Raw genomic sequence first — 12718 nt, 5'->3', positions numbered from 1 at the left:
CCCCCCCCCCCAAGAATCTCGACTGGGCCTGGGGCCAGAGGCACCCAGCAAAGAGAAGCCTGCCCCTCCGCGCGACCACGAGCTCCGGTCCGCGTCCGGGTTTGTAGTGGCCCCGGAACCTTAGAGCCCAGTCGGCCCCGCCCGCGCGCGGTGGCGCAGAGCCGGCGCGACAGGCGGGGTTACGGGCGCTGCGCGGCACCGAGCCAATCAGCGAGCGCGGCAGCGCCGCAACCCAATGGCTGCTGCGCGTCGGCCGCGGGGGCGGACCGAACGCTTCCGACTTTTCCAGAAGCCCCGGATGAGAGCCTCCCGACCACGCCGAGCTTTGCTGCGACCCGTGCGCGCTGCTCTCGGCCTGTTCCTCCCCGGCGGCAGCTATGGCGGCTGTGAAGACCCTGAACCCCAAAGCTGAGGTGGCCCGCGCACAGGCGGCGCTGGCGGTCAACATCGCCGCGGCACGGGGGCTGCAGGACGTGCTGAGGACCAACCTGGGGCCTAAGGGCACCATGAAGATGTAAGGCGGGTCGGCGGGGCGGGCCTGGGCCCAGGACCCGAGGGGACCGCGGCCGGCCGCCCGGCCTCTCACCCCTCTCCCAACTGCGCCAAGGTCGGCTCGCGTTCCCTCGCAGAGCCGTCCGGGCCGCCGCTGCGTCCTCGCCCCAGTGCGGGCCGCCTGAGCGGAGGACAAAGCCGCGTGCGCGCGCGACGCTGCCCCGCCCTGTGAGGCCCGCAAGCGAGCCCCCTCCTTGCACCCCTGCTGCCTCCGTTCCGGGCTCCGGGTTTTTTTGATGGGATTCCTTTCTCGCTCTCCCTTGGAAGGTCGCGCGCTGATTAATCCATTTCTTTTTTTTTTTTTCCTGCCGGTCCTGGAGCTTGAACTCGGGGGCCTGGGCTCTGTCCCTTCAGTTCAAGTCTAGTGCTCTACCACTTGAGACAGCGCCACTCCCGGCTTTTTCGGAGTAGTTTATTAGAGACAAGAGTCTCTCGGACTTTCCTGCCCAGGGTGGCTTCGAACCGTGATCCTCGTATCTCAGTCTCCTGAGTAGGTAGGACTACGGGCGTGAACCACCAGCGCACTGTTTGATACATCCGTTTCTAACCCGTGGCAGGCTCGTTTCCGGCGCCGGAGACATCAAGCTGACAAAAGATGGCAATGTGCTGCTACACGAGATGGTGAGGCTACCGGGCTGGGCTTCCCAAGTTGGTTTGGCTCAAAGAAGGTTTTCTAATGTTCATTATCAAGTGGGAGGAAATGAGCATTCATCGATTCTCAGCAAGTCTTTCTGACACGTTAAAATAGTAGAGAAGGCACCAGTGGCTCACATCTGTAAGCTTCTCAGGAGACCGAGATCTGAGGATCATGGTTTGAATGTACTTAGGGCAGGATGTCTGTGGTTCAAGTAGATTGCTAGCCTTGAGCACAAAAGCTTAGGGTCAGTGCACAGATCCTGACTTCAAGCCTCAGAACCAGCATCAAGAAAGGTGAGATTGTCAGTTAATCACTTGAACTTCCAATGCCTAGCAGTTCAAATTCAAGAAAAGAAAACTGCCACTGATTTGAGTTCAGAATAAAATTTGTGGGTTTTCTTTGGTTTTTGTTTCCTGAGCCAGTCTCACTATGGTCCAGCCTGCCCTTAAACTTGAATTCTCCTGCCTCAGCCTCCCCAGTTCTGGAATAAGATGTGCATCACTGCTCACTTTATTTAAATTTGGCTTTGAAAGTGGTGTGTACACATCAACACCCAGATGTTAAGTATCTTCAGTAAGGACTAGCTGACTGATTTAAGAGGTGTAGTTTTGCTTTTATTATTTAGCATCCATGTGGCTAGTTAGCACAGGGTTATACAGAAAGCACAGCGAAGCAGTTTGGTGTGACATAATTCTAAAGTGAACATACAAAGCACTACCTCAGCTAAGAAAAAATTGCTTCCACCTCAGCAGAGTTCCTCCCCAACTCCTAGCTCTCTCAGTTGCCATGGGTATGCTTTGGAAAATGACACACGAAAGAAAGTTGAGGGATGTAGCTCAGTGGCAAAGCGCTTGCCTGGCAAGTGCACTGTCCTGGGTTTGATTCCCTTGTACCAAACAAGACAAAAAAAAGGTACAAGAATAGAGTACCTCTATGCACTTTGCCTAGATTCCTCACTTAAATTTTGCTCTGTGCGCTCTGGGGCTTGAACTTGGCCTTTTAGCATTTGTGCTTGAGGCTGGAGCTGTACCGTTTGAGCCACTACTCCACTTTTGGAAATGAGTCTCAACAAACTTGGCTGTCTGAAATGCAGTCCTCAAGTCTCAGCCTCCTGAGTAGCTAGGATTATAGGCCTGAGCCATAGTACTAGTCTTCTTGATTTTCTAGTTTTTCCTTGAATCATTTGGGTTTCTTTTTCTTTTTCCTGTTTTGAGGAAGGGTTTTCTGATGTACAGTCCAGTCTGGCTTTAAATTCTCAGTTCTTTTCCCTTGGTCTCCTGAGTGCAGGAACTGCTGGACTTACTTTCAGAAAACCACTAGATTTGTTTTACTGCTTGTCATTATGATTATGCTTTACTGAGCCTCAAGTTTCCAGTCAACAAAGAGAAATACCTGAGAAGTGACAAATTTGTGTACGAGGGTTTTTTGTTTGTTTGTTTTTGCTTTTATTGCCAGTCCTAGGGCTTAATCTCAGCCTGAGCACTGTCCCCAAGCTGCTTTTGCTCAAAGATAGCACTCTACCACTTGAGTTACTGCACCACTTCTGGCTTTTTCTGTTTATGCGGTACTGAGGAATTGAACCTAGGGCTTCATGCACGCTAGGCAAGCACTCTATCACTAAGCTATATTCCCAGCCCCTGTGCAAGAGTTTTGATGGTGATTAACTGGTTTAATTAAATCAGCCATATGTGAGGCAAGCATTCTACCACTAGGCTATATTCCCAGCCCCTAAATCAGCCATATATAGCCAAATACTAGGACAATTTAAACTCTGATTTCATTTGAGATATAGTTAAGTATTGACATAATGCTTTTTCTACTTGCAGCAAATTCAGCATCCGACAGCCTCCTTAATAGCAAAAGTAGCAACAGCTCAGGATGACATAACTGGTGATGGTACTACTTCCAATGTCCTTATCATTGGAGAGCTGCTGAAGCAGGCAGATCTCTACATTTCTGAGGTGAGCATAATGTCCTTGTCTTTTTTTTTCCTTCTATTTATTGTCAAAGTGATGTACAGAGAGGTTACAGTTTCATATGTTAGGCTTTGGGTACATTTCTTGTACTGTTTGTTACTTCCTCCCTCATTCCCCCCCCTCCCCTCTCCCCCTAGATGTCCTTGTCTTAATCCTGTGTAAAACATACCCAGTGTTGATTAGGTGCCTGGGGCCACAGGTGGTACTTAAGAAGAGTAGAGAGTCTTAAGTCTGGGAACCTGTGTCATTATCCTAGTGTAACTATGAATAAGTTATGGGACCTATCATGGCCTGAGAAAAATTACCAGGTTACATTTCATCAATAATATTATCTCTGTTTAAAAAAAAAAAGTCAAAGCTGGGCACTGGTGGCTCACACCTGTAATCTTAGCTGCCATCTGAGAGGATCAAGGTTCAAAGCCAGCCCAGGCAGGAAAGTCTGTGAAACTTATCTCCAAATAATGACCAGAAAATCGGAAGTGGTGCTGGCTGGGCTCAAAGAAAAAGCAACTCTTTAAATGGGCATCTTACAGTGTTTTTATCCTTGTTGTTGGAAGGTTAAAAAAAACATTAACGAATACTAAAAAAACTGTCAGAATTCCCTAGCCAAAGGAGTATACACTCCTAGTCTCCATTTATTCATTTTTATTGCTGTGATACGAGTTAACTGCACATCATCTGTAGGGGGAAAAATGTTCTTGTTGAATGAATATTTCTAAGGATCAGGTTTGGGTTTTTATTCCAGGTGGTTTGCACAGTGAACACCCAAGGGTGCTTTGTAGTTTCCTTGGCTTTGACTCTGTGCTAGAGTAATATCTGTTCTTTTCCTCTGCATTCAAATGGGTATTTTACCTTTGAAATGTATTCAGAAAGTCAGCACATATTACCTTCATTTTATTAAAAATGATGAACAATCCAGAGTATCCCTTCAGAGACGTTCATGAACTATAGGTGGATCTGATTGAAGATGAATATTACCAGTGGTTGTAATTTGTGTGTTTGTGTGTAGGGTCTTCATCCCAGAATAATTACTGAAGGTTTTGAAGCTGCAAAGGAAAAGGCCCTTCAGTTTTTGGAACAAATCAAAGTAAACAAAGAGATGGACAGGGAAACCCTTATGGATGTGGCCAGAACATCTCTCCGTACTAAAGTTCATGCTGAGCTAGCAGACGTCTTAACGGAGGTATGTGTGGTACAACACTCATGGGGGATATCCAGTAGTGTAAACTTCAGTGTTCCTAACTCCCAATTATGAGGTGCTATATGAATTTGTCTGACCAGGTTATGGAAGCATACTTGTGGCTTTCATTTAAAGATTCATAAAAAAGATTTTTTAGACAATTGTGAAATAATGTTTATTATAAGAAAACTTTCAGTGATTCCTATTTTTTAATTCTGCCTGTTTATGGGCAAGAGTGTGCAAAATGCACACCATATGTCATCAAAGCAAGTTAGCATTTGTTTCTTTGTTTTTTTTTTGCCAGTCCTGGGGCTTGAACTCAGGGACTGAGCACTGCTCCTGGCTTCTTTTAGCTCAAGGCTAGCTCTCTGCCAACTTGGGCCACAGCGCCACCTCTGGCTTTTCTATATATGTGGTGCTGAGGAATCAAACCCAGGACTTCATATATACAAGGCAGGCACTCTATCAATAGGCCATATTCCCAGCCCCACATTTCTGTTTATTTAAACTCCCATTTCTTTGTGTTGGGAGATGCTAAACTTAAGTTGGCTTAAACTGTAATTAGGTTCCAAGATAACTAGCCCAAATTAGCCTTGAGCTCCCAGTTCTCCTGCTTCCCCATTCCAAGTGCTGGCATTTCAGGAATGTCATTCACATCCAGCTAGTTACCAGTATTTAAATAAAATGGTAGAACAGATACTATGATTCTTGGTCAGTTACAACTTGTGTGTTTGTTGTTTTGGGAGCAAGTCCTTTTATTTCTAGTGAATTTTATTTTCTCATGGAAAAACTCAGATCAGTTCCAAAATTTTAAAAAACTAAAGTTCTTTAGAGAATAAGTATTTGTGCTTCTGCTAATTGAATGTAATTTAATGGTTATCTTCCTGTTCAATAGGCTGTAGTGGATTCTATTTTGGCCATTAAAAAAAAAGATGAACCTATTGACTTGTTCATGGTTGAGATCATGGAAATGAAACATAAATCTGAAACTGACACAAGGTAGGAAGCAGGGGAATGCTGGGAAATACCGTTTTGGTTTTGTTTTGGTGCTGTGTGAAACTCAGGGTCTTAGACATGTTAAACAGGTGTTCTGCCACTAAGTTACACTCTGAGCAGAGAAATATTTATTGTATATTTAGATAAGCAAATTTGATTGTATATTGTTAGGTGCTACATTTTACTCTATTCCTTTTGAAATGGGATGGGGTGCATCAGTGATTTGTCATATAAAGCATAATTAGACATTTGGGGTATATGTATAGAGAGAAATGGAGTATATATTTTTCTTTTCAAAAGACCTAGCAAAAACATTTCTTTAAAGAAGGTGATCAGTTTGATAGGCTGCCAATTGAGACTTCCACTGTCCCTGTGGAATTTTCTATAACAACTACTTACTTATGAATAGCCTGTCCTGCTTTGAGATGTTGCCTTTTCACAGTTGACTTCCAGAATTTTCACTGACCGTCTTAAGTAATTTTAGAAATTGTTAGTCCAACTCATGGAGGGAGAAAGGGAATGGGGGAGGGAGGAGTAAGGGAGTCGGTAATAAAAAGATTTCCTAAATCACATTGATTTGTCTGTATTTTGTTATGGACTTCATGTATTCCATAGTGATCTGGGAATAAAAGTTAATATTACCTCAAGAAAAAAGAAATTGTTAGTCTTAGATGAGTGTTTTAATTTTCTTAAATGTAATACCTGAAAATCAATGATGTTATAAATGTTGTTTTTACAGCTTAATAAGAGGACTTGTCTTAGATCATGGGGCACGACATCCTGACATGAAGAAAAGAGTAGAAAATGCATACATCCTTACATGCAATGTGTCATTAGAATATGAAAAAACGTGAGTTCATGGCCCTTTTGAAATGGAGTAGAGTATGGAGGAGATTGGGTTTTTGTGTAAATGCCAGTCTGGAGCTTGAACTTCAGGGGGGTGGGCTCTCTCCTTGAGCTTTTTCCTTAAGGCTAGCATATGAGTTTCATGCCTGGGCTGGCTCCAGACCTTGATCCTCAGATTTCAGCCTCCTGAGTAGCTGGGATTACTGGTGCCTCGCTACCAGTTATCTTTTGGCTGATTCTAAGACTAAATTTTGGTGGTTCATACTCTTAATCAGCTTTCTGGCACATAACTGGCAATTTTTGTTACTTGAGACACAACTTCAGCTCAGTATTTTGCTATATATTAGAGGTGGAGTCTCAGACTTTTCTGCTTGGACTGGTTTTGAACCTCAGTACTATAGATTTCAGTCTCTTGATTAGCTAGGCTTACAGATGTAAGCCACCAGCATCCATCTTGCAAGTCTTTTGTTTCCTTTTGTTTTTTTGCCAGTCCTGGGTCTTGAATTCAGGGCCGGCCTGCGCACTGTCCCTGACCTTTTGCTCAAGTTTAGCACTCTACCACTTGAGCCATTGTGCTACTTCCAGTATTTTCTGTTTGTGTTACTGAGGAATTGAACCCAGGGCTTCATGCATACTAGGCAAGCACTCTACCACTAAGTCACATTCTCAGCCCTACAAGTCACTCTTTATGTTTTCCTTCTGTAAGGACAGTTAGTTTGCCTCAGTTTTGCTTTTATGGAAAACCTCTAAACTGTACAATTAGCTCAGTTCCACAATACACTTTCCTCCTGTCTATAACTTTTTTTTTTTTTTTTTTTTTTTACCAGAGAAGTGAATTCTGGCTTTTTCTACAAGAGTGCAGAAGAGAGAGAAAAACTAGTAAAAGCTGAAAGAAAATTTATTGAAGATAGAGTTAAAAAAATAATAGAACTGAAAAGGAAAGTTTGTGGAGATTCAGAAAAAGGGTTTATTGTTATTAACCAGAAGGTGAGAATGAAAATAAAACTTAGAAACTGTTCTTTCTATTTCATTTTTTTAAGGTGAAAGATACTAAAAGTAATTTTGTTTTATTTATAGGGAATTGACCCATTTTCCTTAGATGCTCTTGCAAAAGAAGGCATAGTCGCTCTGCGCAGAGCTAAAAGAAGAAATATGGAGAGGTATGGTCAGATTATCTGGTAATGTGAATTTTACCTACTTTGTAATAAGTGAACTAAGATTATTACTTTTTTCCATCTACTTTATTTTTGCTTTTGCTTTTCTGGTCTCTGTAGCCCAGTTTGGTCTGTGACTAGTCAGTTGTGCTACTGTTGCACTATTCATCTTCTTGGATTTTCCATCTCTAAAACTACTCATTTCTTCTCCCTCAACTCCTAGTACACATTCTGTTTTCAATATTTCATTGCATTAGTGGGATTTCAAAGTTTTTATCCATTATATCTGGCTTTCTTATCTTCCATAATGTCCATGTTGTAACATATATCAAAAAAAATTTAATTCCTTTCTAAGGCTGAAAATATTCCATTGGGGGTAGGCACCACTTTTTGTTTAGTCATCTGTCAGTGAGCATTTCTCTGGTTTCTATGTAAATAATTTTGTGACCATTCCTGTACATTTGTTTTAATATTAAGCTATGACAAACACTATACTGACTTTTTCTTACCAAGAGGCAACATTCAGCTAGGTACTAGTAACTTGGCCTATAATCCTATAGTTTATTCATGAGACCAGCCCAGGCAGCCAGACTTGAGAGACTCTTAACTCCAGTTAGCAAAAAGTCAGAACTGGAGATGTGGCTCAAAAGGTAAAGTGCCAACCATGAAGGAAGAAGGAAGTTGAAAGTGAGGTCAAGTTCAAGCCCCTGTACTGGGACAAAAATAATAGTAATGAGCATTAAGAGGGTTCCAAAAGCTCTTGTCTACCTTAAGGTTCATATTTGAGGAATATTTACTGGCCTTGGCAAAAAAATGGCTTCCCGCTTATTGGCGAGGAAAAGGGTTGAGGTTGGAATTTTAGGATATAGTTTCATTACATAATTCTGAAAATTTGGTTCTAAAATTTGTTCTTTTTTAGCACAACATTGCTAATATATCTCAAAACATTTTAATATTTCAGACTAACTCTTGCTTGTGGTGGGGTAGCTGTAAATTCTTTTGATGACCTAAATCCTGACTGTTTGGGATATGCAGGACTTGTCTATGAGTATACATTGGTAAGTGTCTTTTATTTCTAAACCTAATAGTACTTGTTGTTCATGGATTCTTTAGTAGGAAAATTGGAACTCAGGATCAATTTTGTGGGGCTGGGAATATGGCCTAGTGGCAAGAGCGCTTGCCTCATATACAGGAAGCCCTGGGTTCAATTCCCCAGCACCACATATATAGAAAATGGCCAGAAGTGGCGCTGTGGCTCAAGTGGCAGAGTGCTAGCCTTGAGCAAAAAAAGAAGCCAGGGACAGTGCTCAGGCCCTGAGTCCAAGGCCCAGGACTGGCAAAAAAAAAAAAAAAAAGGATCAATTTTGTTTCTGTAAATTTGATGGTTTATGTGTAATGACAAGCCATTGTCATAGGAAAGGCACATTTCTTTGGTGTGTTTATTTTTTAAGCTAGAATTTGCTTTAATAAAGTCAATGTTGTTCTCTACTAACACGCTACTTGTCTACATATGCCTCCCCTCAGTTCTCTCATTGTGCAGCCATATCCCATTTCTGAAATAATGTCTCTTCTACCTATAGGGAGAAGAGAAGTTCACCTTTATTGAGAAATGTAACAATCCCCGTTCTGTCACATTATTGGTCAAAGGACCAAATAAGCACACACTCACTCAAATCAAAGATGCAATAAGAGATGGCTTGAGGGCCGTCAAAAATGCTATTGATGATGGTAAGCTGCTCCCTGTATTTAAATTCTGATCTCTTGCTAGTGTCTAGTGTAACAGGCATGGCAGAATACTGTGTTCTTTTGTTGGTAATTTACACAGCCAGACACCATGCAAAAGTAAAGTCTTCGTTTTAAAATGACTATGATGGTATGCTGTTTTTACATAGTATGTCATTATTAAAAATGAATACAAATAAATGAACTGATACTAAAAGCTCACAAGAGTCACTGTTTGCTGTGTTAGTTACTCCTATTATGGCTTTCAGATGTAATTATACGGGTTGTGGGTATGACTAGTAGTAGATCCCTTGGGTAGCAGGCATGAGGCAAAACAAGAGAACAAGCAAATGCAGTGCTGCATTTAAATTGTGACCACAGTGAATTTTAAAAGTCATGACTTCCACACCTGTTTTCATGTACATGTGTTTTCCTTACAATTGATTCTGTAGTTGTTATTCGTGGGACTTCAGCATTTCTCTTTTTCCCCCACCCAACAGGCTGTGTGGTCCCAGGTGCTGGTGCAGTGGAAGTGGCAATGGCTGAGTCCCTGATGAAATATAAGCCAAGCGTAAAAGGCAGGGCCCAGCTTGGAGTCCAAGCATTTGCGGATGCATTGCTCATTATTCCCAAGGTGTGAATAAGTAAATTTTAGCAATCACATTTCTTTATACCAAAACAATTAAACTGATTGAACAGTTTTTGTTTGTTTGTTTTTGTTTTTTTGGCCAGGTCCTGGGCCTTGGACTCAGGGCCTGAGCACTGTCCCTGGCTTCCTTTTGCTCAAGGCTAGCACTCTGCCACTTGAGCCACAGCGCCACTTCTGGCCATTTTCTGTATATGTGGTGCTGGGGAATCGAACCCAGGGCCTCATGTATACGAGGCAAGCACTCTTGCCACTAGGCCATATCCCCAGCCCCTTGAACAGTTTTTGATAATACAGATTTTTTTTTTTTTTTGCCCATAATGAGGATTTGGGGTAAGTAGGTTTGATCTGTTTCCTTTTTTTTTGGCCAGTCCTGGGGCTTGGACTCAGGGCCTGAGCACTGTCCCTGGCTTCTTTTTGCTCAAGGTTAGCACTCTGCCACTTGAGCCACAGCGCCACTTCCAGCCATTTTCTGTATATGTGGTGCTGGGGAATCGAACCCAGGGCCTCATGTATATGAGGCAGGCACTCTTGCCACTAGGCCATATCCCCAGCCCGTTTCCTTTTTTACTATTAGCCATCTTATTCTGTTTTTCTGGGAGACTTGAATGTCAAGTTTCTTGTGCCTATAATCCCAGCACTCAAGAGACTAGACAGTGTGTGAGTTTAAGACTGGCCTGGAGTATAGTGAGACCTCTCCAAAAATAAAAATTTGCTAGAGTTACACATTCGTGCAACTTGTTTTTTTTCCTTTAATTCAACTGCCAATCATTTTCTAGTTTTTAAGAAAAGATAATTGGAAATAACTTCATTCTCAATTCTTAGCTCATCTCTTCTCCATTATTAATTTGTTTAGGTTCTTGCTCAGAACTCTGGTTTTGACCTTCAGGAAACATTAGTTAAAATTAAAGCAGAACATTCAGAATCAGGTCAACTCGTAGGTGTGGACTTGAACACAGGTAAGAGAATACAATTGTCTGTACTAGGAGAAACATAAATGAGGTGAAACTAGGAAAGATAAAAAGAATCTTGATAGGTTGTTTTGCAGTTTGATATATTAGAAATTCTGGGCTTCTTGAAGTAAAATATACAGCAATGAAATGACCATGTAATAGACTCAGGCATGATACCATATTAGAAATTCTGACTGGGGTGTAGCTCAGTGGCAAAGCACTTGCCTATCAAGTGCAACATCCTGGGTTCAATTCCCATTACAAAAAAGAGAAAAGACAAAATCCAAAAAGTTTTGCCAGGCACCAGTGGCTCTTGTCTGTCATCCTAGCTACTCTGGAAGCTGAGATTTGAGGGTTGCAGTTTGATCCCAGCCCAGGCGGGAAAGTCCTTGAAGCTCATAGACTTCCCTGCACAGGCTGGCTTTGAACTTCCATCCTCAGATCTCAGGATTACAGGTGTGAGCCACTGATACCCGGCTTGGAGTGCTCTTTCTTAATAGGGGTAATTAGAGAAGCATGTCCACAGTAAAGATTTGGTAGCCAGTGAGAGAGCACCTTCATGGGACGCTAGATCTAGTAGGTGAAATGAGTTATCAGTGGTGAGAACAGCAGCACAAAGTGCTGTTGTACTTTGTTCTTAATTGGCTTTATTATCTAGAATTGTCGACACTAATTTACAGGCAATTTGATATTATGATTTCTACTACGTATGATTTTAAAAAGACTTGGTTGCCTTTCAGGTGAACCACTGGTAGCAGCAGAGGCAGGCATATGGGATAACTATTGTGTGAAGAAACAGCTTCTTCACTCCTGGTAAGTTTGGGAAAACCAAAGCTGAAACATCTTTTAAGGCAGGAGTGGGAACATTTTCTCTGGGTAGAGCCCTCTGGTATTTATAACATCATTTGCAGGCCTAGATTATTTTAATTTTGACTCTCCCTGTGATTCCTACCTGTTAAGAAATATGTGTTTTGTTTGGTCTGTTCTGGTCATCTTACATGCACACACAGGCACGCTGTAGAGGATTGAGAGTTGTTCATATGTATGCAGTTTAGATGCAAATGGAAAGTTCAATTGGGTTATTTGAATCATCTGATATTTTTCCCCCCTCTCAGCACTGTGATTGCCACCAACATTCTACTAGTTGACGAGATCATGCGAGCTGGAATGTCCTCTCTAAAAGGTTGAATCGAAGCCTCTGATAGCGGAATCTTGACTACAGGATGATGCTGATGAATACAGATATGGAACTTTTTTCCAAGCTTCAAATAATTTTCAAAGGAATCTGAAAAATGGATAGTTGACACCCAAATTATGACATTGTGAAATTGTAGTTATAGTATTTTTTAAATTGTACTGAATACGTACACATAAAGCAGGTCCAAGGACCAGGATGTTTTGTTTTGATTTGCAGTGGTATAAAATTACTATTAGATAAGCATGTTACCTAACTTGTTTATTATTAAATATTCCCTGGAAAATGTTAATGGTTTAATTGTGGCTGTATTCTAACCAACAGTTTCCCATTAAACATTTAAGTACTAAATTTGTCAGCAATATTAAGGAGAACATCTGTAAGCTTGATGGTTTTTATAAATTATTGGATGTAGGCCCAGTGCTGGTGGCTGACACCCATAATCCTAGCCTGCTTAGAAGGCTGAGATCTGAGGGTCACAATTCAAAGCCAGCCCAGGCAAGAAAGTCCCTGAGACTCCAATAAACCACCAGAAAACTGAAAATGACGCTGTGGCTTAGTGGTAGAACACCAGCCTTGAGTACCGAGGTCCCAAGTTCAAGCCCTATGACAGACAAGACAACTGAGCTAGAGACAATGCAGCAATACATGTAGCAGGACAAAACACAGATGGAAAAATGGCAGAAAATAGCCATGGGCTCGGTAATACGAAGAAATAGGCTGTTATCAAACTTGAATGACACTTGAAAAATATCCATCCCCGAATCTTAAGTGATTCCTTGGAGTAAGTTACTGTTCTAGGCAGTGTGCTTTCAGCTTTGTAGTTTGGTGGCTTAGCGGTGTCCTGCAGTGAGTGCAATA

At 42.0% G+C, this 12718-nt stretch overlaps 1 protein-coding gene and 2 non-coding genes across 3 annotated transcripts; all 3 read left to right on the top strand.

Annotated features, from left to right (window-relative positions):
- Nucleotides 1-295: 295 nt before the first annotated feature.
- On the top strand, nucleotides 296-12149 carry Cct6a (chaperonin containing TCP1 subunit 6A). The gene is made up of 14 exons (XM_048329450.1): nucleotides 296-514; nucleotides 1110-1173; nucleotides 3016-3150; nucleotides 4175-4348; nucleotides 5241-5344; nucleotides 6081-6191; nucleotides 7015-7174; nucleotides 7265-7347; nucleotides 8303-8399; nucleotides 8922-9069; nucleotides 9564-9697; nucleotides 10566-10668; nucleotides 11403-11475; nucleotides 11778-12149. The coding sequence occupies exons 1-14, from the start codon at nucleotides 378-380 to the stop codon at nucleotides 11848-11850; spliced, it is 1596 nt and encodes a 531-aa protein (XP_048185407.1). The 5' UTR covers nucleotides 296-377; the 3' UTR covers nucleotides 11851-12149.
- LOC125341591 lies at nucleotides 3916-4049 on the top strand. Its single transcript, XR_007209016.1, has one exon. It is a non-coding gene; the product is annotated as a small nucleolar RNA SNORA22 (small nucleolar RNA).
- Nucleotides 9125-9261, top strand: LOC125341507. Its single transcript, XR_007208996.1, has one exon. It is a non-coding gene; the product is annotated as a small nucleolar RNA SNORA15 (small nucleolar RNA).
- Nucleotides 12150-12718: the final 569 nt, after the last annotated feature.

The sequence above is a fragment of the Perognathus longimembris genome, chromosome 1, assembly GCF_023159225.1.
Source record: "Perognathus longimembris pacificus isolate PPM17 chromosome 1, ASM2315922v1, whole genome shotgun sequence".
Taxonomy (NCBI): Eukaryota; Metazoa; Chordata; class Mammalia; order Rodentia; family Heteromyidae; genus Perognathus; species Perognathus longimembris.
Note: the sequence above shows the minus strand (reverse complement) of the source record. Positions and strands in the feature narration are given on the sequence as shown.